This window comes from Diabrotica undecimpunctata, chromosome 8, assembly GCF_040954645.1.
Source record: "Diabrotica undecimpunctata isolate CICGRU chromosome 8, icDiaUnde3, whole genome shotgun sequence".
NCBI lineage: Eukaryota > Metazoa > Arthropoda > Insecta > Coleoptera > Chrysomelidae > Diabrotica > Diabrotica undecimpunctata.
In genome coordinates this window covers 114,722,561-114,750,051 of record NC_092810.1, presented here as the reverse complement: position 1 = coordinate 114,750,051, position 27,491 = coordinate 114,722,561, and the positions used below count along the sequence as shown (strand labels likewise).

At 33.0% G+C, this 27,491-nt stretch overlaps 1 protein-coding gene across 1 annotated transcript; it reads left to right on the top strand.

The window, feature by feature from the left end:
- The first annotated feature begins 211 nt into the window (after window positions 1-211).
- LOC140447884 (cuticle protein 19-like) lies at window positions 212-27,491 on the top strand. Its single transcript, XM_072540796.1, has 3 exons — window positions 212-321; window positions 8,248-8,370; window positions 25,512-27,491. Exons 1-3 carry the CDS (start codon window positions 316-318, stop codon window positions 25,761-25,763), a joined length of 381 nt encoding a protein of 126 aa, XP_072396897.1. The 5' UTR covers window positions 212-315; the 3' UTR covers window positions 25,764-27,491.

Genomic DNA, 27,491 nt, shown 5'->3' with positions numbered 1-27,491 from the left:
GCAAGTTTATTTTTTTTAATTAGGTAATGTTATATAATACCAATTAATTAAAACAGCAAAAAGTTTATTAAGTTTACTTCTTAATAGTATTATTTATAAAAGACCAAACTTTATAGCTGCATATAAATCTAATTCAGTTTTTTATCCGAAAACAGATTTAAGACGTATTCTGATGTAACTACAATTCTTCAAAGGAACACCGATGGGGATGGTGATTGAAAGGTGGGAAAGAATTATCCCGGTTCAATATAAATGCAATTTTGATTTCACCTGATTGCCAGTATCTCTTTGCCACTTACAAACGCTTCTACGAAAATGCAGGTACATTTTACTAAATATAGTGTGATCTTATAGAGTGATACATTGTGAGGCGTACAGTATGGTGAAAGTTTGTATTCTTTCAGTGCATTTGAGGATAATCTAACAAAATTAATATTTAATCTTAAATCAGCTAATTTTTCTTTGAATTTTTTTACATATTTTAATTGAAAAGCTTTCAAAATTATTTTAACCACTTTTCTCTAAATATATTATAACTTTTACTATGTTTAGTAAGAATAAAAAATAACCAGTTTTGATTTTACTGTACATATCAACATTAATGTATTTTCGTAGTACTATTTTAGAGAATCTTTCTTTTTTTATCTTTTATTTCTTTTTTATTGTATGTACCTAGGTGTTATATGAGCTATTTTTTTAGTCTCAATAGAAACTGCTTTGTTTTAAGCACTAGGTATCTTTTCCAATTTATTTCTTCTTATGTCTTTATGAGTTTTCAGATTTTGGTGTTGGTTCACCATTAACTCAATTATTTCATTTTTTAGATAATTTTGTCATTATTTTCATTTATGCTAATAATTCATTTGATCTATCTATTTTTAATTCCGTGCTATCTTTTGTTGTTGTTTTTCCATATTCACTTTCTTCATTTTTTAACTCACTTTATTTATTGCAATTTGTTATCAATATAGCAATACACAATATGATTGAAAGACATAGAAAAAGTGACATAGTGAGAGCTACACTCAGTGATGAGCACTCTTTACCTGTACTTAGTTTACATTACCAAATTTTTAATTTTGATTTTCCATATGAAAATTTTATTTTCAAGTCTTTGTAGTTTCATTCTGTTGTGTGTGCATGGCCACACTAGTTAAGTTCAGTTTCTCTTATAATTTCTAATATTGGTTGTTTTTTGTTATTTTTCTAATGTCTGTTTTTTACTCTATTTCTATTTTATTTTCCCCAGCATCTTTTGGAATGGTTCATCTCTATTATTTTTCTTAAAAAAATAGATTATTATAATTAAATATAATAATTTTCTTTTTTTCTTTTTAAAATGTTTTTGTATAATCTAGTTTTCAAAAGCGTATTTTATTATTGGTAGTAAATAGCTATTATTATTTTTTATTCAAAGTTAAGGCGCATCAACCTACTTAGTTATTAGCGCCGCTCGATATTACAAAAACATTTTTTACGCTGCACATTACTTCATGTATTTTAAACTCGAGGTCAACTAAGTTATCTAACGTTAATTTCTTTTAGTACCCTATCCGATTACCGAACGCTGGCGATCATATTGGCAATAATCACTTTGTTTACGGCAATTTGAAACAGATTAGCAGAGGTCTCTAGATACCACTCTCGGAGATTTCGGAGCCAGGATGTTCTTCGGCCTGGGCCCTTTCTTCCGGAGGTCTTGCCCTGTATTAAGAGGTTTAGATGGCTATTCCTCTCTGGATTCCCATTACGTAACCGAAATATTGTAACTTTCGAATTTTTATTGTTTTTGTTATTTCTGTACCCTTTTTCATTCGGTGTAAAACTATTTCATTTGTTATTTGATCAACCCAACTTATCCGCAATATTTTTCGGTAAATCCTCGTCTCAAAGGCCTCAAGACTTTTATTAGCTTTGCTGTAAGAGTCCAGCTCTCCATGCCATATAGCAATGTGGAGAATCTGTAGCAGCGTATTAATCTGATTTTAAGGTTCAATATAATATCTCTATTAATTAGAATTTTCTTTAGTTTATAGAAGGCAGCTGTGGCTTTTTCGATGTAGCCTCCAAATAGGTGATATTGTGGATTTTTCTAACGTCATTCCATACGCCCTAATGTTCATTGGTTGTAACTCTGTTTTTCTGACGACAATTGTTTTGTCTTAGAGGTGTAATAAGTTTTAGCCCATAATTAAGTAGTTTAGCAGTTTAGAAGTAGTTGCAACTTTTTTCATTGGATGCAATTAGTACTGTATCGTCTGCATATCTAAGATTGTTGACATTAATTAAGGCTTTTTTATAAATAAATTCGTGGTATATATTAAAAAGTAGAGGCGATAAAATTTATCCCTGCCTTACTCCACTGCTTCTGTTGTATTTTGACCAGTTTGTATATTTACACATTGATGCCAATACAAATTCTTGATAATACGGAGGTCTTGGTCATCAATTTCCATCTGTTTCAAGACACCTAGCAGTTTTTGGTGGGTGATCCGGTCAAACTCCTTTCGAACTCGATAAACCACATATACACTAATTGTTCTATATCCCTACATCTTTGAACCAGGACCTGCAAATTGAATAATGCTTCTCTGGTTCCAAGGTTGTTTCTAAAACCAAACTGTGTTTCGCTTAGTTGTACTTGTATTTTGTTGTAAATCCTCGAGTGCAGTATTCTTAAGAAAATCTTCAGTATTTGGCTCATTAAACTGATAGTGCGATAATCGCTACATTGTTTAGCGTTTATTTTGTTCGGTATGCTCTGTTACCTGTTTCGTATAATTTATTGAAGAGGCTTAAAATATAATTTTTGCCTTTATCATCGGGTCGTTTGATTATTTATACTTTGATAATTGTATAGCTCTTTTCATTTCATTGAAGGTTATGTGTGGATCAGTCGTGTATTTTCGATTTGTATTTATATTCTTTCGTCATCAAACAAGTTCTCAATATATTCCCTCCAAATCCCCAGTTTGTTTTGTTAATTAAATATGATATTTCCTTGTTTATCAAGTAAACTACTTGAAGTTAATCTATATGGTCAAGTTATTTCTTGTACGTTTTTATACATAATAAATGTGTCATTCTTTTTCTGTAGTTTTTCTATTTCAATACATTTGCTGCTGTACAATTTTTCTTTTGCATCCCGGATTTTCCTTCTGACTTCTTTATTGATTTCGTTGTATTCTTCAGTGTTTTTATTTTTTTGTTCTCGTTTGTTTTAATATTTCATTAGTCACCCATTGTTGTTTGCATTTATCAGTAGTTTTATACTTTTTGATTGTTTCTTGCTTGATAGTTTTGATCTGATCAATAGTCTTTGAATTTATTTTCTATTTCGTCTATGATTGATTGGTTATTATCTCGAATACAGTCGGTGTTTATTCAGTTAGTCGGTTTTAGGCGTTTTACTTTTTTAATCTTAAGTTTAATGTCGCTAACTAATAAGTTAGGATCTGAGGGGACATCTACTCCAGGTAGTGTTGATCTTGATTGAACATCTTGATTGAATTTCGGCATCTTTCAGTAATTCTTATATAATCGATCTAAGTTATCTTTATGAAATTCATTTTGTTTATTAGATAGAACAGATCTGTGCTACAGTATCCAAATAAGGGTTGGTTGAATAATATTTCGACTACTTTGCTCATTGCCCATTCTAACGATACTGAATGATAGGAGTTTGGGTCTGAACATGGTTTACCAGGTATAAGGATAGGTATTGTGTAAACATTATTCCAAACCTTTGGAAACACTACTTCAAGTCATATTTTGTTATGTATCTTTAGTAAATAGGCAGTTCCATTTGTAGGCAAATTTTTAAGGAAAATAGTAGGAATATCAGCTGGACCAGGACAAGAGTTTTTAATAGAAATTTAATTTCAGGTAACTCTTCCTCTAGTATTCGTATATTTTTTGATAGGCTATCGCTTTTATCATAATTAAATTCATTTAATTCTTCTTTGGCTTTAAACTGTAAAAACTCTTGTGAATAGTTTTCATTACTTCCATATGACTCTTGGGATAAAGCTAATGTAATTATCTCAGTTCTAGATGTATGAATTTTGCTATTAAATTTTAAATATCTTATTGAAAAGTTTGTGTGACTTTCCGAAATTTTGGTAATTTGTTTCCAGACTATTGCTGCTGGTATAGAACTTTTTATTGGCGATAAACTTTTTTGCCGCGATTCATTTTATGCCTCTTTTACCATTTTCTACTAATTTCTCTTAACTTCTTATATTTCAGAAGATTTTCTTGTATTGTTTCTTTTTTATACATACTAAAAGCTGTATTGTAAGTGTATCAATATTTGTAGAATCCAAAATATAATACCAATCTTGTTGAATAATTTTTTCTATGTTTTAGTTATGTTTGCGTTTTATTTTATCATTATTTGTTATTATCCACGTCTTCATTTTTTATATTTTATTGTATTCCATATTAATTAGTTTCTTCAATTCATTGTTCAAGATACCAACAGCAACACCATCTACTTATATAGATCAATTTATAAACACAGAAATTGTCTCTTTGTTTTAGTACCTTATTCATTCGTTATAAATGTCCATTATATGTATTATCCAATTTACAATTTTTCCTTAGATCTATCATATATAACTCTATATTAAAGTCTGTTTGCCTGTCTGCTTTTCATTAGATAACTGATAAAGAAAAACTTCATCTGTTTCTTCTAATATTATGAACCTTGGCCTGTTCTTCGCCGATTTTGAACTTTTATTCGTAGTTGTGATGTTAACTGTCAGCTATGTGGTCACCATTTACAGGGTCTTCTTAGTGGTTTCTTGCCTTTTGGCCAGGGAATCTCCTGTGATTCGGACTATTCTCTCTGAGACCATTCTCGTGACATGTTGATTTTATTATCGTCTTGTCTGTCGTTTCCAATGGACTATGTTGTGTATGTTACAGGAATCTCTTATTTAATCGGTTAGAATTCTATCCTCTGAGGTTTCCCAGTTATTGACATCAACCTTCTCATGTCTAATGTTCTGAATATTCTCTTGATTTTCGCTGTGTCATCTCTTGTTTCTCTTGGTCGTACATACGATTTATATATACATACCTTTTCTTCCAACCTAATTTTTTTATTTCTCCAGTTTACATCCCTCAGGTATCCTTACATGTAAACCACTTTGTTTGCTGATTTGATGTTCTCTTTAAGATCTCCACGGCTGGATAGTTTTACTCCAATCTCGAGATTTGATCAATTATTATATCGTTAATTACTATTCTCTCTGGGCCTGCGTAGCGCAAGCGGTAGGGTGCGTGCCTCGCATGCCGGTTGTCCGGAGTTCGAATCCTACCGCCGGCAAGAATAACTAGACATTTTTAAAAATGTCTATAGGCCCCAGGTCGACTCAGCCTGAAATAAAATGAGTACCTTGGGTAAAACCAGGGGTAATAATAGGCGGTTGAAGCGTAGCACTGGCCATGTTACCTTCCTTGTATACCGTAGACCCTAGATATAGCAGACTACCCTGCTATACTCCCAAAGCCGCGAGCGGTATAAAAACGGGAGACTATTATTTTTATTATTAATTACTATTCTACATCTTCTGGGTTTCCTTGCTTTTATTAGGGATTTGGTCTTAGCTGCTGATATTATGCTGTAATTCTTCACAAGTATGTTAAATGTCTGTACCATGCGCTGAGCGTTATTTTATTTATAGGATATTGAGATTGGGTCGTCTGCATAGAACAGAATTTTTATTTGTCTTTCTTCCATATTATATCCTTATCCTGTAATTTTAATCTTTTCTATAATTTTGTTTAATATTAAATAAAAAAAGACCTTAAGATATCACCTAGACTGATTTCAGAGGTGATCTCTATTTCCAATATTAGTTACTTCTCATCTTTTCTGCTGGTTCTGGTCTTCTGTTTTGGACAGCAATTTTTAAGAGTTTAAAAACATGGTACACAGGTTTATATCGATCTAAGAAAAAACCGTACTGACTTTGGGGTAAATATATCAGGGAACTCTTCACTGATATTGATGCTGTTTTTGCTGGCTACTTGTTAGTGGTATGTATTTATCTTCGGAAGTATGGCCGCTAATGTGTTCCAGTTGCATAGGTTTTAGGCCAGTAGGCTCTTTTGTTTGTTTGTTTTTATGTTAAGTCCCATGAGAAGTTATATATTGGAAAGGTATTTTTGGTAAAGCGTCTCACAGGTACGGACTGTGAGATCTGTAGGTATGTCGTTCTTTTTGTCTTGGTCTCCATTCTAAAATACGTTTTGTCCATCGGTTGCCTGATAATCTGGCGATGTGTCCTGACCAATTCCATTTTACTGAAGCGACTTTTGATAGCATCTGTTGTTTTTAGCTACTTTTTTTTTGTGAGTGTTACTGTTTCCGCTTCATAAGTGAGTACAAGTAAGACACATCGGTCAACGATTTTCTTTTTGAGGCATATGGGTAGATTCGATTTAAATACATAGTTTAATTTACCAAACGCTGCCCAGGCTAATCCTATGCGACATGGGAGCTTACATGTCTGGTTATCTCTGCCCAACCGAATTTCATGTCCTAGGTACTTATACGATGTTGTCTGCAGAATATCCCTTCCATCAACAGCAATATTTCGATTTAGCACCAGATTAGTCATTATTTGCGCCTTGTTCATATTAATCTTTAATCCCACCTCCAAGGATGCGTGATATTAATTTTTAAACATTATTATTGCATCATCCATACGATCGGCTATAAGGACGATGTCATCTGCAAATCTCAAATGTCTGAGCTTCTCTCCATTTATATTGATACCATGCTCGTTTAGATGTGACTTTTTAAAAGTATGTTCTAAAAGCGCCGTGAATAGCTTTGGAGAGACTGTCACCTTGTCGTACTCCTAGCTGTAAACATAATTTACTTGTTTCTTGTTCAGATAGTCTTAAGATAGTTCTAGTTCAGATAGTTTGAATTCACAGAAAAACGAAAAAGTATTATTCTAAAAGTAGACACAAATAAATAAATAAATTAGGGAAATTAAAAAACAACAATACATTCTACTGTACAAAATAACAACTAAATAAAAGGTTCAAATACCTTGTACTTTCTTTTGCAAGGAAATAACCTAGTCTATTATAAAACGCTTGTCTTACGTTTGCAAGCTGTTGTGGCGTAATCATAGCACATGCATTTCTTATTTTGTTTTCTAAATCAACTAGATTATGTGCCCTCTCGAGATAGTTGCCATAGATGGTGGATTTAATATGTCTCCAGAAAAAAATCCATGGGAGTCAAATCGGGAGATCTTGCAGCCACAATTGGCTTGTTCTACTAATACAATCCTGAAAAATTGTGTTTAAATAATTTATCACGATACACGCATTATGAAATGAACAGCCCTCCTGTTGATAGCAGACATCTTCTAAACGTACATCTGAGAGATTCTAAATAGCTGGAATAATGTTGTCCTGTAAAAGAGCAAGATATTTAGCTGAATTTAGAACTCCCTCAATGAAAATTGACCAATTACATGGTCACCTAAAAGGTCCACACGTTAAGTTTTTGAGGGCGTTGGATCCATGTATGTTTTCCTGAGATCATTACCGCATTCTGGAAGGATTGTGATGACCCCTTACTGAAAATGGCGAGTCATCGGTAAAAAGGATGTTTTTTATAAAATTATCATTTTCGTGAGATGCATTCATTACAGCTTCACAAAACTCTAGTCTACGAAATTGATCTTCGAGAAAAAACTCCAAGTTTTCGAATATTTAAAACTATTAAAGCCATATTTTTTAAAACTTTATTAACTGTGGTATGCTAGACTAATTAAACATTTTAAAAGGATACTCTTTGCTTCACGGTTAAATTGAAAATAAATGGGTACAGCTAACCGATCCTAAGGTGCCGATTATCGACTTATCAATCGCATTGTATCGCTAATCGCTATCGCTTAGTGTCGTGGGATATTGGCATAGACTCGAGAAAGCGCAGTTGCCACACTTACCTCAATGTATATTACCTATGCCCAGCTGAAAGATTTACGTACTGTATATGATAATTTTTCCAGTATTATAAATAACTTTTTACTTTTTTATTTTTATCTAATTAAATTTTGTTTATAAGATACAGGAAAATCAAAAATTACTAATCAAAAATAAAATGTGAGATACATATAATATTGAAATTTTATGGTTAAAACTTTTCATGGTAAATTAATTTCTATGGCTACAATTAAAAAAAATTATTTGGAACTAACCAGTGACTATTTTTAGGTGCTATTTATTGTGCTGTTCCTAGGACTTGCTAGCAGTTATCCCGTGGAATACGGAGGCCATGGTTTGACGCTATTACAGCATGCTCCAATTGCGCAGATTGCTGTCAAAGCCGAACCTGTAGTAAGTAGACTATGAGTTTTTACTCGAGAATATGCTGTATTTATATCCAAACTATATGATATTCACATAACATAATAACGGTATTAGATTTTTGTTTCGATACAGGGCAGCGACAGCCGCTTATACGTATTTCGACCTCTTTAGATCTCCTCAGAACGGTATAGCCACTGGTCTAAACCAAAACAAAAATCTCTCCCGTCCTAGACAATAGTTATCAAAATAACTATATACGGACGTAACTATGCCCGTCCGTATATAGTTATTTTGATAACTATTGTCTAGGACGGGAGAGATTTTTGTTTTGGTTCAGAGCAGTGGCTATACCGTTCTGAGGAGACCTAAAGACGCCCGTCCGTATATAGTTATTTTGTTAACTATTGTCTAGGACGGGAGAGATTTTTGTTTTGGTTCAGAGCAGTGGATATACCATTCTGAGGAGACCTAAAGAGGTCATACTAATAAGCGGCTGTCGCTGCCCTGTATCGAAACAAAAATCTAATACCGTCATTATGTTTTATTAGTTACTTCGTTTGGAGTACCAGAAACTGAATTCACTACGAATTTTGACCAGGATGAAAGGCATGGGGAATGCAATTTTATGATTCCCCTGCTAAGTAATTTATCGAGCTGTTTGTTTAGCAAGTTTTAGGAAACACAGTGGTAAAAAGTTGAATTCGGTTTTGCTAGGTAGAAATCGTTTGATTTCTCTTTTTCTTTTTGTTATATGATGTTCATTTATTCTAAATATATGATTCATATGTATTACTAATACTATTTCTTTTCGTTCATTGTCACTGTAGTACAGTGAGAAGTACAAAAGTATTAATTTCTATAATTTTTTATTAATCCTTTTTTTAATTGTCATCATCATTTGGCTCCACAACTCTATATGAGTCTTGGCCGCGTTTACTATTCGCCTCCATTGTTGTCGGTCCTGAGCAGCTATTTCCCATTGATGTACTCCCATTTTGCGTAGGTCACTGGCTACTGCGTCCTTCCATCTCTTTCTTGGGCGACCAACTGACCTTCTGCCATCAGATTTTTCTTAGAATGTGGCGTTCAGGAGTCTTTCGTCACTCGTTCTTAGTAGGTGGTCCGCCCATCTTATTCGGTTTGCTTTAATGTAGCGTACTATGTTTTCATCTCCATATACTGTCTGGAGTTCATCATTGTGTTTTCTTCTCCATTCTCCGGTTGTCTCTTCTCTGCAAGGCCCATAGATAGTCCGCAGTATCTTTCTTTCCAGTACCCGTAATTTTGTTGTTTCCCGCTGGTTCAGATTTAATGTCTTGCTTCCATACGTTATTGTGGGACGAATTATTGTCTTGTACACTCTTATTTTTGCTGGTGTGGAGAGTATTTTTGATTTAAGTACGGTCATTATGAGTAATATGCCCTGTTTCCTGCAATGATCCTGGCACGTTCTTTTCATATTTATTTTTAGATGCTATGATCACTCCAGGTACTTGAGTTATAGATTGATGGATAGATGAATTAATTAGATACTTTTTTAACCGCGTCTCTTTTATTTATTACAGTATCATTTTAGGAATTTTTATTAAATTCCACAAATATATATTTGCATTTAATCAGATAGATATTTAGAATGGTGTTAATTTAGTTTTTTTACTTGGGATACTATCATTTTTGTTAATATATTGACACTTGCAGTAGGAGATCAGGTTCTAGACAAACCAGTGGACGTCTAAATCAATTTATACTCTTTTCACTTTTAATTTATATTCATACCAATTATTGTAGTACTTATACTGATTTCAAAATGTACTTGGTATTTAATATTATCATCATCAACATCATGATTATCATTATTATTGTCACCATTATCATCGTCATCATCATCACCATCAATATCACAGCCGTTCAATTCTTTTAGATTATAACAATATCATAAAGCATGTAGTAATCTTTATTTTGGCTTGGAACGTCTGTATAATTTATTTTTCATAATTATTTATATGGTTTTCCAACGTTGATTATTCGTTTTTAATCATATCTGTTTTAGACCATAGAAACTAGCAAAAAAATCTTTTTGTGACACTCTTTGATACAGGTATTTGTTACATAAATTAAATTTGTTACTACTTTTGATACATTCGGCGATAACAGTATGTAGTAAAAAAAGTTTGCAAAAACGTCATTTTTTACTTATAAACAATGTATAAACAATATATTTTTTTTGGTCTTTAATGGGGGGGGGGGGGGGTGTGGTCCAAACGTTCGAAACATACCTCGGTCCTAAAAGGTGGGCAGAACCGCCTTCCAGACTCGCTTATGCAGGATTTCTCCAGCATGGTCACTATGATATCAGAGACCGCGCGCAGGGGTTGTTCAGACACCATCGCCGTCAATGCCAGAGACCTACCTCATTTATGCAAAATTCGCACGCATTCTAGCACTTTCTCGCTACAACTAAATTTTTCTCTCCGTCTGTTCCTCCCTGTTCATGTTTACTCTTGCCCCTTCTCATTCTGCCTTATCTTCTTGTTTGCTCCTGGGCACCCTGCCTTCCTTCAGGTCGTTTTTCTTCTTCTTTCTTTCTCTACACGTTCTCCTAACATATCTCTTAACTACTAGCTCTCTCTCAAACAGGCTTCTCTCATCTATCCATTTATCGTATACCAATAGAGTGTGTGAATTAGTGTCCGATATTTCACAGTATAGGTATTTGTTATTTTCTGCCTTTTCCAAATTTTTAAAGGTATGCCCCAAAGCAACCATGTCCTGTGAGCATCTGCGTCAGAAAGTAATCTTAATGCCGATGCCCGCAGTCCGTTTATCTTCTCAGATTAGGAATCAGCGACTTCATCCACTGCGCCACCCTTGTCATCTTGTCCCATTCATCTTGCCACACCATTATGAAAATCTTCCTTACTTCTTTTTTTAAACGATCTGGTGCATCGGAATACACCCGGTGATAACTCCCAGCTCCTCGGCAGAGACTGTTCTGTAAGCATATGCCACCCTCAATAGACTCTTCCTTTCTGCTGGGGTTTGCTGATTTATGTACGCCTTTGTTAAAACTGCATTCAATTAGACAGGCACAGCGAAGAGGAACTATTGTTTGCACAACAGAATAAAGGGCCGTCCTCCTCTTAGTTTTGGAGAGGAGGACGATGAGAGGATTTATTCACATGTAAATTTTTCCCAAAAATGACAAAATGCATGGTTACAACAGCAAATTTATTAAGATGTAAATTGGAGCTGAAGGGTCAGGTTATATAACAAGTGATGGAGTTTAAATATCTAGGCGTCACATTATCTATCTACGGAAAGCTCGAAACTGAAGTGGAAGATCACGTAAACAGAGCAAGCAGAGCCACAGACTGCCCAAATGAAACAATATGAAGAAATAAAAATATGATGAAAGAAACGAAAGGCAGAATTTACAAAACAGTCATCAGACCAATAATGACATACGCGGCAGAAACAAGACCTGACACAGAGAGGACAAAAAGGATGTTAGAAACAGCAGAGATAAACACACTTAGAAACATTGATAGTGAGACACTATGGGACAGAACTAGAAGTACAGATATACGACGTAGATGCAAGGTAAGGAACATGAAGAACTGGGTAAGAAATAGAAGAGTAGAATAGAACGATCATATAAGCCGAATGACAACAAATAGAGTAGTAAAGACTTCAAGAAACGGTTCCCCAATAAGAAGTCGATTAGTAGGAAGACCACGAAAACGATGGAACTACAACTTACTGGAGGCACATTGAAAAACAGACAGTCGTATCTATATATAAAAAGAAGAAGATGAAGAAGCTTCTTCTTAGGGTGCCTGTCAGTTTCGAACGTTGGCGATCATTCTGGCTATAATGACTTTGTTAATTGCTATACGGAATAGCTGCGTTGAGGTTTGTCTATACAATGCTCTCAGGTTAGCAAGCCAGGATATTCTTCTTCGCCCAGCTCATACCTGTCTTGATTTCTTAATGTATCCTAGCACTCATAACAAATTATTGTACTTTACCTATTGCTCTAGGTGGTCGTTTGCAATGTTAAGATATTACGGAATCACAAGCTGTAGATTGAAGAGACTTTAAAGCGTCTTGAGTGTTAAAAGAAAAGGTTAGTATGGACTAAATGCGACATGTTTAAGGTAGTTTAAGGTACATTTCTCTTTTTCTTCTTCTTCCTGTTATATAGATATGACTCTGTCTGTATTTCAATGGGTCTCCAGTTTGTTGTCGTTCCATCGTTTATGTGGTCCATCTATTTATCGCCTTTCTCTTGTGAAACCGTCTCTTGCCGTCTTTACTACTCTATTTGTTGTCATTTGGCTTATGTATTTGTTTCGTTCTACTCTTCTATCACTTACCCAGTTCTTGATGTTCTCCACCTTGCATCTACGTCATATACCTATCTGTACTTTTTACCACTGTCCCGTAGTGTTTTACTATCAATGAATGTATTTTCATCTCTGTTTTGGGAATTATGCCTTTCTCCATATTGTTTTATTTGGGCAACCTGCGGCTCTGTTTGCTTTATTTACTTGATCTTCCACTTCAGTCTCGACCTTTCCATACCTAGATAATGTGATGCCTAGGTATTTAAACTCCATCAGTTTTTCTATTATCTGACCTTCTAGCTCCAATTTACATCTGAGTAAATTTGATGTTATAACCATGCATTTTGTCCTTTTTAGATAAATTAACATGTTAAACTTTATGGAGATTATATTAAATTGTTACAGTATACGTTGTAAATTATATTCACTTTGAGAGAGTAGTATTGCGGCGTATGCACAGCAGATTATTTTAAGCTTTTTTTCTCCGATTTGATATCTCTTTTTAGTTTTTAGTTTTTTTTTATTATTTTATCCATAATTAGGCTAAACAGTAGAGGACTCAGGGAATCTCCCTGTTTTATTTCATTGTCAACTTCAATAGGGGCAGTTAGTTCATCTTCTACTTTTACTTTTATTGTGTTATTTTGATAGATATTTTCGATCGTTTTGGTTATTCCTAGAGGCATCTCTCTTGCGTACAAGAAGTGGATAACGTCCTTTAATTTGAACCGATTATGTGTCTTCTTAAGATCCATGAAATATAGATGTGCAGGTTTATTATATTCTAATGATTTCTCTATTCTCTTTCTAAAGACCACCGGATAATAACTTTAATGAGTCATACGCTCAAAATATTTTTAAAATTATACACCGGAGAATACACAACAAACTTGAGCAGGACACAAGTGATACACAATTTGGATTTAGAAATGCACTAAGAACGATGGAAGCCCTGTTCGCTGTGAATGTACTTGTGCAAAGGTGCATGGATGTTAATCAACCAGTACCTATATATTTGTTTCTTGGATTACAACAAAGCTTTAGATAAGGTCAGACATAACCGTTTTATAGAATTACTTGAAAGAAAAACTTAGATATGAGAGACATCAGGATCATCAGCGCTATCTATTATAATCAAATCGCTGTGGTAAAATAGAACAACGATTTAAATGAAATACAGATTGAGAGGGGCGTCAGGCAGCGCTGTGTCCTGTCTCCTACTTTGTTCAATTTGTATTAAGAGGAAATAATCCAGGAAGCACTAAAAGAACTAACTATGGGAATAAAAGTAAATAGCCGACCAATCAATAATATGCGGTTTGCCGACGACACTATTTTATTAGCGGAATGTCTTGGGGATTTACAACAAATGGTTGACAGAGTGGTAGAAGTCAGTGAAGAAAACGGACTGTCCCTAAACACGAAAAAGACACAATTTATGGTAATTACAAAAGCCCAATAGCGGCAAGAAAACATAACAATACATAAAGAACAAATTATAAAAGTTGAAAAATATAAATATCTGAGTACAATAATTAAGGAAAATAATGAGTATACACAAGAGATGGCAAGAATAGGACAGGCAAGAAATTCTTTCAACAAACTGAAAAAAGTACTCTGCAGCAAGGACATTTCAATTTCTTTAAAGATAAGACTTCTGAGATGCTACGTATTCTCCCTATTATTTTATGGGTTGGCGGTTTGGACATTAAAAAAAGATGTTTCGGACAGATTAGAAGCCTTTGAGTTATGGGCCTACAGAAGGATATTAAGAATAAGTTGGGTGGATAGAGTCAGGAATGTCGAGTTGTTGAGAAGAATGGGAAAAGATAAAGAGGTTTTAAATACAATTAAAGTCAGAAAACTGCAATATCTGGACAATGTCATGAGGGGCGAGCGTTATAACTTGTTGCAATTAATAATGCAAGGAAGAATATAGGGTAGAAGGAGTCGCGGAAGAAGACACATCTCCTGGTTAAACAATTTGAGAGCTTGGTTTAAGTGCACTTCTGCTGACCTCTTTAGAGCAGCGGTATCGAAAGTGCGAATTGCCATGATGGTTGTCAACCTTCTTAGAGGAGAATGCACATGAAGATGAAGGAGCAGGATTTCTCCTACGTGCCTCATTATAAATATATCGTCGGTGCATGATCTTCCTGTCCTAAAACCCTGTTGTTCTTCTGCTATTGTTATAATTTCATTTAATTTATTTGTTATTACTTTGGTTGTTAATTTTAGTGTCGTGTTTAATAAATTCAATATAAATTTTTTAGGGACATTATGTTATTATTTTATTTCTAAGATTCAATTTATTATATTGTTACTTATTAGCATTTTTTCTAATTAACCAATATTTAATTTTTCCGAGTTGGCAATCACATTTTTACGTGCATAACACACTTGGCGTAATGCATATTTTTACCTTAACAATCGCTAATTAGCTTTCCAAATCAACTGATCTACAAAAAAGCACATCTCTTCTTATTTATTGCATTCTTTTCCCTGTTTGGTTAACTGAGTGTATTGCTGGTTTGCTTAAGAAGCGTTAGAAAGTAGGGAAAATATGTTTGCATTCTTTATTTACGTCGATATTATTGTTATTTTGAATATACAGTAAAGCTCTTGAAATCGCAAACGAGTATGTTATGCATACTCTGGCGAGTTAGGTAAAAGTTATGTAAATGATCATAAATAGACAATAATACTCAAGCTAGCTAATAATAGTAGTTCGTTATAGTAAAATGAAGAATAAATTGATTTAAGCTTTTGGTCATTTTCTTTTATAAGTTGCCTTGTTAGCTATACAGATTGTCGCATAATTGATATAAATTATTCTAATATTAATTGATATGGAATATCTTTTCATATTTTCTAGTTCAATATAGTCCAAAAGATTTATTTTTTGGGTTGTCCTTGAAAAATTTTACACGAATATAAAGAAAAAATTGTTGTTAATGATATTTTTAATTGTGTCTAATAATTCTTGAAGATCTAATACGCATAAAATAATAATAATTATTTTATTTAATTTCTCTAAGCTCAAATAATATACAGGTGTTTAAAAATCTTGTCAATCAAATTTTCTTTTCCTAATTTACTTAAAGATTTCCTCCGGATCACTTTTTCTATTTTTTCTTGTACCTTTAATATTATTTTATGTATCATGAATTCTAAAGATTTTTGCACATCTTTTTATGATCATCATCACGAGTAGCTCGACAACCCTTTCTGGGTCCTAGCTTGTTCTAGGATTTTCGCCATTCTGTTCTGTTCCTTGCTTTATTTTTCCAGTTGGTAATCTTAAGTGTTTTCAGATCGTGTTCCACTTGTTCCATGTATCTAAGTTTGGGTCTTCCCCTTGACCTTCTCACTACTGGTGTTTGCCTCATTATATGTATTGTTGTTTCAGTCTCCAATATCCGTTCAACATGGCTCATCCAGCGCAGACGTCCGATCTTTATGGATGTTATGACCTCGGGTTCATTGTATGCTGTGTATAGTTCAAAATTATATCTTCTGCGCTATATGTCATTTTCTTTCACCCCCTTATATATGTGTCTGAGGATTTTTCATTCAAACGTACCTAATAGGTTCCCATCGCTTTCCGACAGTGTCCATGTCTCTGATCCATATACAAGGAACGGTTTTATCAGGGTCTTGTATATTTTTCATTTGGTTTTTCTTGTGGTGTTGTTAGATCTTAGATGTTTAATTAGTCCATTATATGTTTTATTAGCGATACGTATTCTTCTCTTAACTTCTTCACTTACATTGTTATCTGCGATAACTAGTGAACCTTGATATGTAAAATTTTTTACGCTTTCGATGTTATAGTCTCCTATTGTCGGATTCTGTAGGTTTTTTTGGCTTGTCCATTTGCTGGCCTTCATGTATTTGGTTTTTATTTCATTAATGTTTAGGCCACTGTTTTGTGCCGCGCTTTCTATCGCATTAAATGCTTCTATCATCTCTCTTTCGCTTCTAGCTATGATATCAACATCATCTGCAAATGCCAATATTTGTACAATTTTTGTTATTATTATTGTTCCTCTGGTGTTGACTTTTGACTCTCTAATTATTTTCTCTAATGCGGTGTTGAATAGAATACAGGATAGGGCATCTCCCTGTCGTAGGCCCGTTCTCACATGGATTGTATCTGTTAGTGCGTTTTGAATTCGAATTTTGCTTTGTACTTAAAGTGTCTTTTTTGCTTATTCTCATTTATTTAGTAATTACTTTAACATGCCACAAGAAAATAGCTTCAGAACAATGTTTCTTTTACTATATCAATGAGTTGAGTTGGAATATTAAACTCTTTCAGTGCATGGATCAGAAATTCTCGATGCATGCTATCATAAGCCCCTCTCAAAATCAATGAAAAGATGATATGTGTCTATATTAAATTCACTAGTTATTTCCAAGATTGGCCTCAAGACGAAGATCTGATCTATTGTGGATTTCTGCCTGCAGAAACCACATTGATATCCCCCAACTATTTGTTCCGCATGTGGTCTCAATCGGCCATACACAATATTTGACAGTATTTTATATGCCACATTTAGTAGCGTTATTGCCTGGTAATTTTTACATTGAAGCTGATCTCCCTTTTTATGTAGTGGGATAATTACTCCAGTATTCCAGTCTTGTGGCAGTTGTTTATTATTCCATATATTCACTATTAGTTCGTGTATCGCATTCAATAGAGAGTCTCCGCCTTCTGTCTCTTGTACATCTTTTATTTTATTTTATTTATATGTTGTGTTTTATTTGACATCAATAGTCCAATAAAACCAATAGGTAATTTAATTCTAGCCTAACTTAACTAAGAGAATAAATCCATTAATACCAAGTTACGATCTTTAGCGTTCTTAGTTTTTCTATCTTATATTTAGTAAGTAGTCAGATCAAGTGGTTTTGTTCTTTTAAATCGTCTAATCACGTTTGTATTGCCTAAGAGTTGGAAAACCTTTGGATTTTCGTGCTGATGTAGCTTTTTTAAGGCCCTTAGCTTGTTTTTTATCATCGTCTGGCCATGCCTTGCAATTTTTAGAAGGCTCCAGATTAAAGCAGAAATCTGAATTTGTTTCGAAACTATCTTACCAATTTTTCTATCAGATGTCGCTATTGCGTCCATAACGAAGCCATGTTATTGTTGCTTCCTTATAAGACAGAGAAGATTATTTTTCACGTTAAGAACGGCTATGAATAACTATTCTGATGAGACTTATTAAGTCGAAATACGTATCAATAGATACATAGAAGCTTTGAACGTGAAATCAAATCTTTTCTGTCTTTTTCATTTTAAATTATAACAATTGCATAACAAAAAAATAAAAAACTTGACTCTTAGCACGGATATCAGTAAAGCATTTGCCAACACAAAGACCAGGTTTTTCCAGACAGTTTTGACAATGATATATTCCTCATATACCACCTCAATGTCTTTCTGTCAGAGGGGTAGTAGGAACTCAGTTGATCTTGTCAGTCAACTCCTCCCATATGCTTATTGTAATGAAATATGGGAGCAGGTTTGCTCTTCGTTTGTTGCCTTTTGTCTAGATATTCAATCATGTCGTTTCCAAATTCGTTATATATATACGGATATATAAAATATGTTATTACTGTAGGCCGCAACTGTTTCACTTTTCTTTAATTTTTGTACTCCTCTAAGATTTTTTTTTTTCGTTTGACATTGAGGGTGCCAATGCAGTATGTACCTCGTGTGGTTAAGTAGTAAGCTAACTCATATGAATTATAAAAGTTGTCCATGTAGACACTATGTCCAGAATCTAGATAGTCCTCCAATAATACTGAACCAATTTACTTGTATGATCTTTCCCTCCCATATTGTCGGCTGCTCTAGTATACACCAAAGTTTTTAAAATTAAACCGTTTGGTTTAGTTAACATGTATAATTTTATTTCGTATTTATGGCGTTTGTTTTTGATGTACTGATGCCATAGTACCATGGACTCATTCAAGACAAATTTTTTCAGGGATAATAAATGGCTTCCATCTTTCTGTTGAAAAAATTGATGCTTGGTTTAATTTTTATGAGACTAGCTGTAGAATTTTGTTGGTCATTATTGGTAAAATGTGCTCAGCGAAGCAGTTATTATTAAACAGATAAACCTTTTTAGTAATCTTGTAGTCTATTTAACTTTATTGTTCCTGTGTGCAACACTAGTGCTAAGAAAGTCAACATTTCTTGGAATGTAACAGGTTTCCAACGTGTAACTCTGGACTTCTTAGTAATACCTTCGGAACAAAAAGCTCTTCAGCATAACAATAAGTATCCTTAACAAATAAGTTTACTAGATCATCATCAACAATAAATCTAAAAAAACCGATAGGTTAGTTATTGTCTGCATCATCATCATCATTTTGGCTTTACAACCCTGTGTGGGTCCTAGCCTCCCCAATAATTTTTCTCCAGTCGTCCCTATCCATCGCCTTCCTCCGCCAAGCACGTATTTCCATATTTCTCATATCTTGGTCTATGTTATCTAGGAATCTTGTTCTGGGTCTTCCTCTTCTTCTTTGACCAATAGGTCTATCAAGGAGCGTTTTTCTAGCTGGGTCGGTTTGCTCCATCCGCATTACATGGCCTACCAACCTCAGACGTCCTATCTTTATGTGTTTTACGATATCTGGTTCCTGGTATATCCTATAGAGTTCGAAGTTGTATCGTCTTCTCCAGACACCATTTTCATTTACCGCTCCATAGATGCGCCTTAGTATTTTTCTTTCGAAACATCCTAACATGTTTTCATTGCTTTTTGTTAAAGTCCAGGTTTCTGAACCATATGTTAGGACTGGGCGTATTATTGTTTTGTAGAGTTTTACTTTTGTATTTCTTGATATAACTGTAGATTTAAAAAGGAGATTAAGCCCAAAATAGCATCTATTAGCCGTGCAAATACTACGGTTTATCTCTGAGGTAGTGTCATTTTCAGTATTGACGAGCGTTCCCAGGTATACAAATTCGTTAACTGCTTCGATGACGTCATTTTCTATAACAAGTGACCGTAGTGTTTGTGGTTGCATACCTATTTTCATGTATTTTGTTTTGTTGGTGTTTATTATTAAACCCATTTTTGTAGCCGCTTCCTTTAATGCTACGTACGCCTCTCGTGCTGCGTTTTCCGTTCTTCCAACAATATTGATATCATCAGCATATGCTAAGATTTGCACAGATTTGTTATATATTGAACCGGTAGTTGTGATTTGTGACGTACGTATTACTTTTTCCAGAGCTAGATTGAATAGTATACAGGAGAGTGGGTCTCCCTGACGTAGCCCGTTATTTGTTTTAAAAGGTTCAGAGAGTTCCCCCTGGATTCGTACTTTGCATTCAACTTTTTCAAGGGTTAGTTTGGTTAAACTTACCAACTGATTTGGTACTCCTAGGTGTATCATTGCTCTAAACAATTCTCTTCTATTTACAGAGTCGTAGGCTGCCTTGTAGTCTATAAATATGTGGTGCGTGTCTACACCGTATTCCAGTGTTTTCTCTAGAATTTGTCTTAGGGTTGAAATCTGATGAATTGTTGATTTGCCACCTCTGAAACCAGCCTGGTATTGTCCTATTATTCGCTCTGCATATGGTGCCATACGATGGCATAGTATATTGGAGAATATTTTATACGCTGCATTTAGGAGCGTAATCCCTCGATAGTTAGAGCATTCAAAGATATCACCCTTTTTGTGTATGGTGCAAAGTATTCCAATATTCCAATCATTGGGAAGGGACTTCTGTATCCATATTTCTTTTATAAGCTACTGTAGGGCTATTATGATATCGTGGCCACCTTCTTTATATAATTCCGCTGGGAGATTATCTATTCCGGGTGAATTGTTTCTGGCTAGTTTGTTTACAGCGTCTTTAACTTCCAGGATCGTTGGTGGATCCTCCTGCCTCTGCGTCTGCCCGCTTACCTCGCAGCTTTCGTCTTCCGGGTTTTCTTCTTCCTCTATATTAAGTATCTGGTTAAAATATTCCGTCCATCGGTTTAGTACGTCTGTTCTTGTTGTTAAGAGATCGCCATTTAAACTTCTACATTGATTTGTGTTTGCCTTAAATTCTTTTCTGTTGATGTTAACTTTCTTATAGAATGTTTTGAATTCTTTCTCTCTGTTGAGGTTTTCTATATATTGAAGTTCCTTTTTTAAGTGGTTTCGTTTCTTCATTCTGTGTATTTTCTTTTCTTTTCTTCTCTTTGTCTGGTAATTCTCTATACTTGTTCTAGTTCGGCGGGTAAGCATTTTTGCATAGGCTTCATTTTTTTTCTGTGTTGCGTCTTTGCATTCATCGTCAAACCAGTGATTTTTTCGGGTACAAGTTTCTGTTTCTATTTCATCTTGTGCTGCTGACTCAATATCTTCCCTTATCCTGTTCCAGAATGAGTCTATATCTCTCTGGTCTTCTTCGCCTAGACTTTGATTCCTTAACCTATTGGTAACATTTTCCCAGTACTGTTTTGCAACAGTTGCATCTCTCAGGTTCTGTACATTCCATTTCTTTCTATTTATTTCTTTTTCTTTGTTGGAGTTTGAAATTCTAGCCCTTAGTGTTGAGATCACTAAACAATGGTCTGAGTCTATGTTTGCGCCTCTATAACTTCTGCAGTTTATTATGTCCGTTCCGTGTCTTGAATCTATTAAGATGTGATCAATCTGACTAGTTGTTCTTAAATCAGGGGAGGTCCAGGTTACCTTGTGTATATTCTTGTGTTCAAAATAGGTGCTAGCGACGGTCATGTTCAGTGCTGCTGCTAAGTTTATCAGTCGTAATCCATTATCGCTACTGATGTTGTGTAGGCTATGCCTTCCTATAGTCGGCATAAAAACATGCTCTCGTCCTATTCTTGCATTCATGTCACCTAGCACTATTTTAATGTCATTTTTGGGGCATCTTCTGTAGGCTTGTTCTAGGTCTTCGAAAAACTGTTCTTTAATGTCTTCTAGTTTGTCGTCGGTCGGGGCATGTGCATTAATTAAGCTGTAATTAAAGAATTTACCTTTTAAGCGTAAATAGCACATTCTTTGACTGTAGGCTTTAAAATCAATAACTAGACCTTTTGTTCTTTGGTTTACTATAAATCCCACTCCATCTATGTGTTGGTTTTCATTGCAGCTGTAATATATGGAGTGGGTTATTGTCTGGAACTGTTTGTAAAAGTTGCTTTTTAGTCAACTGGAACTTTGTCATTTCCCCCGGTATGTCGGACCACTGCTAAATACCATCAATAACATCATTTGCAACCTCCGACTCGTGAATGGATATATCATTAATTGCACCTATACCCAGTTCATTGTTACGAACATACCAGGAAGCATCACTATACCTCGAAGCACTTTGTTCTGAACCTTTGTAGGACATTTACATTGCTTGCACTGGTATATCTCCATAATTGGATACCGTACGTCTTCATCGGTTTAAGGACTTGTTTATAGATCATGAGCTTAGTATATAGTGATAAGGTCGAATATCTATCCAAAATCCACTAAATTTGTTAAACTTCCCGTGCTCGAATCGGTATCAATAGAATGTTATAACGTCATTTCAGCATTCCTGCATCATCAGAAACTCGAGTTGATACAAATTCAAACTCAAAAAGTCCAACAAATATCTCTTTTACAGAAGTTTAATGAATTTGTCCTCCTAGGCCATATATTTGGCTCTTTAATTCAACAAAGCGATATCAGTTTTTGCTAAAAAAAACATTTAATGTTTTGCACATTTCGTATAGCCCAGAGGGCAGAAAACGGTATTATTAAATCATTTTCGTTAATGGCCACCAAAGTAGATGGCTTCTCTGTACGTTAACTACTACCGTGGTAAAGATTTAGGAGACATTCGTTGGACATTCCGAGTTTGAATTTGTATCATCCGAGTGTCTGACGAAAAGGGATGCTAAAAATGACGTCATAACACTATTGATACCGATTCGAGCACGCGAGGTCTAATGAATTTGTCCTAATAACCCATATATTTGGCTATTCAATTTATATATATATATATATATATATATATATATATATATATATTTATATATATATATATTTATATATATATATATATATATATATATATATATATATATATATATATATATATATATATATTGTTATGATTGTTTATTTTGACTTTAATCTTAGTTTATTGAGCCAATAAAAAAGAATTATAACTTATTTGTTATCAAAAGTAAAATAATCGTTATATTAGCTGTGTTCGATGGATTCAAAAGATTTTCTAGTTGTCTTTTATCGGGATAGAGAAGAAAAGGATAAGAATACAAATATATTATATTACAAAGATTTACGTTTCTTTATTTTATATGAACGAATAAAACAATTATTAAATTCTGTCGTTATCTTATCAATCAGCATACAAGAAAATAAATCAAATTTTTATAATAATAAGATTATAAAGCTACATACATTTATATTATGTGAAAACCAATTTTACTTAAAATTTTCTTTACTTGAAACAAGAAACAACAATACTTTAAACTTTTGATTAGCCTAACAAAACCCCAGTTCTTAAATTTGAATGCTAATGACCATGATGTCAAACCGATCCTTCACAGATATAAAATTCAATTGTACAAACACTTACAGCTTATTTTCTTCTTGAGTTGTATGTTGGAAAATACCCAGAAAAGTCCAGTCTCCTCTACGATGTGATCACTCCTCTTTGGCACCTTGACTCTTTCTTAACGTCTCTGCAAACCTCCTGCAGACTACACAAAAACACCTGATTCACTTCTCCAAACTCAGCTACTTATTTATGACACCAGGACCTCCTTTTGTCAACTTGATGCCGTAAGAATACTTTCACATATACTTTATAAAATGCCCACGGTAGATACAAGGACCTCTTTTAATCTACTTGTTATCTCCTTCTTCAAACTATTCACTTCTTTTCGTTACGCCGGTATCCAAACTCACGAACCACACCCTATCTTGAGACAAACGACTGTTTCCTTTCGATGACCAAAATATGACTAACTTCTCCCGTCTCATGATCGGCTCACAAATTCCCATTTAAAAACGACCGTCCAATCAAAATCTCAAATTGTGTTTACCATGATTTTGGAAAAGCCTAATTTCGGTTTCAGAGAAAAACTAAATAGCTTACTTTAAAATTGGTTTTGTCAATACATCATTTATACATATTTCAAAAGATTAGAATATGGTCATTTAATACTCGACTATACAAACAATGAAAAGATTAACTTACAGGTAAAATGTCTTCTAATTCTAAACAAAGGTTTTTTTGATAATTTTGTTTGAAACGGAAAAAGGTCGTTTGCCAAACAAATTTCTATTCTTATCTACACTAAATCTTATCTTAAATTACTATATACATTTTTGTTTATAATGATATCTTAAAATTTTATTCCGATGGATATTTTTATTTATTTTTCTTTGGTTGGGAAAGAAAAAGTATGACAATATATATATATATATATATATATATATATATATATATATATATATATATATATATATATATATATTTATATTCTATATATATATATATATATATATATATATATATATATATATATATATATATTGCTGCATATATAAGTTTCTGCAAAATCAATTTAAAAAACATTATTAGAATTAAAATTTTTTTGGATCTAATAAATGTTTCTCCTTCTTTTTGAAATCTTAAAAAACAATTTAAAAAAATTATTTAAAAACAACAAAAAATTGAATTTTCATAAATTATAAACAAGTTAGAATAGCAACCAATAGGAAGTACAAATAATCGTTAATATCATAACTACCAACCTCGGGAGAATATTTTTTATTAATTGCATGATCTATTAATGCACACGTATTTTTATTATTTCTAAGGTCACTTTCATGTGATGTTAGTCTGCCTATTAGATTTCTAGATGTGTGTCCGATGGCAGACTAAAATCACATAAAAGTGACCTTAGAAATAATAAAAATACATGTGCATTAATAGATCATGCAATTAATAAAAATCATTCATTTATTTTCAATGAAACTAATATATTAAGACGTAAAAACCAATTAAATAAAAGAGAATTTTTAGAAATGGTATGCATAAATAAATATCAATGCGTTAATAAAAAAACTGATATTGATAAACTAAGCAATATCTATAATTACATTCTGTCTTACGAAAATTAATACTATAATTTTCTAATATTAGATTTTCTGACTATAAATACTATAATTTCAAAAAATTTAAATATTCATATTTGGCGCCACTTTGTACGTAACCATAATAACAATCAAGAGCTAGTTATCAACAACAAAAAATATAATAAACAGAAACGAGTGTCTTTCTGACATAAATCAAACATCAACATAATCAATGTCATAATGAATTTGTACAAAATTAAATAAAATTAAAATATTGTACTTACATAACTAGATAATTTTAATAAGTTAAGTTTTAATGTTTTGTAAATTTGAAAATTTAATGGATTAACCTCATGTTATAAGTTTTTATACTAGTTTCATACAATGCTATTTAATTTTAATTTCATTGTATTTACTGATACCATATTTTAGCATATCCTGAAGAAGCAAATAAATTTTTCGAAAGCTAGATAAAGAACAAAGAGTTTCACTTTCCTGCCCTATTAATGACTGCAACCCCAAAATAAAACTTTATTTTACATAACGTGTCAGTCAATAATACCTAACTACTTTATATATTTATATATATATATATATATATATATATATATATATATATATATATATATATATATATATATACATAAACTTATATACATTTTTCTGTGTGGACTTACGATTTATTTATTACAGGCATACCCAAAGTACAAATTTGAATATGGCGTAAAAGACAGTCATACTGGCGACATCAAAGAACAATCGGAAGAACGCGATGGTCATGTCGTAAAGGGAGAATATTCTCTAGTTGAACCCGATGGTACCGTCCGTAAAGTAGAATACGAAGACGACGGCCACAGCGGCTTCAATGCCATTGTTACCAGGTCAGGACACGCAGTACATCCACCAGCGCCTGTAAAAGTTGCAGTTCCGCTTTACCATCACTAATAAGGAAACCGTTCAATGTTGCCATATCATATTATAGAAAGTATAGGTTTTTAAAGTTAGGAAATGAATTTTAGCGTTTATGTACAGGATTTTTTGTTTATAGATACATATCTGTATGTTTATTTTGTTATTTTATTTGATATCAAAGGAACCTTTTTATATATACATGTTTGTAGTAAACGAACTAAAGAGACTTAAGTATGTACTATCTGGATTAAGTAAGCAGAAAACTGATCTTTGTAATATGATTCTATATAGTTTTATTATCACTGTAAGTAAATGACTATTTATATAAATCCCGGCATCGGGATTAATGATATATTATGATAAATATTTATGATAAGTCTTAGTACTGTTAGTAGCTCCTTCTTTAGAAATTATACATTAGAATGTGGAAGTTCAATTAAGAAATTATTTTTATGTTTAATATAACTTTAACTCTATGTTTTAAATATTACTTCAGTCTATTCACAATGACGATGTCTATTTACGCAAAATTCATCGGCGGAATTACATATTTTACTTCACATTATTTACAGATTTAATACAAGTCTACAGTAATGGATCAACTAAGTATTAGATCGAAATCAGATCAGCAATCATATAAATGTAAAGAAAACATACTCTTACATACGCAAATAAATTGGTTTAGAGGTGAGTGTAAAAGCCAATTCAAAACATGTAATTCTATTAGCTAGTCAATATCAAAATATATTTGTTTCCACACACTCATCGTAGGTCCTCGATAAACGTCACTAACAAACCAAGAAAGGCTGTCGTCCCAACATAAATCACTCCGAACAAATTGCTGTCGACGGACAGTTCAGCAGCATAAGAGACTCACTTCATTGTGAGTAGTTTAATGGGTACTTGGTTCAAGCCACACTCCAGCCAGAATTTTGTTAAACGTGGCAGTACAATATTAAATGTGAATCACCGAAATTAAATATGAACTTACGAGTGAGTTGACAAATTGATGATCATTATGATGAAGGAGTGTAATATGCTAAAAAACCAGACACTTCATATAAATTACTGTCGAATTTGTAGCGATTAAAAGATATTTGACACAAAAAGCTCGAAGACTTAGCAAAGGGAAATTATATATGATATACTGCTCGCTTTTACCAAACTTTTTCTGTGCTTGGACGAGAGTGTTGATAACATTATAGGATTCACGTAGCTATCACGGTTTTTAATAAGTCCGATTTGTTCTGAAAAATAATGTTGATTTCAGATAGACACTTATTATAAATATGTAACTTAAAAGGTTCCTTTTGGCTTAAGTTGTTGATAAAAGCATTAAACTAAAAAAGTTATAACTTCAATTTTTTATTAAATAAAATAACTTTGTATTTCTTAATTTAATTAAATTTCTGGTATTTCTGGCACTGGTTATTTAGGAATAAAAAAATTATCTAATTAATTTAGTGAATTTTTATGAAAAACGACTGAAAAAAATTTGTAATGTGATTCGTTTTAAATCTTTATTTCGTTTCTTCATTGGGTAATTTAATTGTTATATTACTTTGTATTCATTATTCTTGTCTTTATTTTAGTTTTTGTAAATTTGTATGCTTTAGAATTTCATTTTATTATTTCATAATTTGATTGTTATAGTTACCGCCTCATATACGTTCATATGTTTATATTCATATTCATCTATTTGTTAAGTTTATTCGCTTATATTTTGTATTTTGTACCATTATCTAATAAATGTTTATTTTT

Bases quoted from the DNA above. Each gene is read 5' to 3' on its own strand.
- LOC140447884 (XM_072540796.1), top strand. The intron at 8,371-25,511 runs GTAAGTAGACTA...TATTTATTACAG, and splicing joins CTGTCAAAGCCGAACCTGTA to GCATACCCAAAGTACAAATT.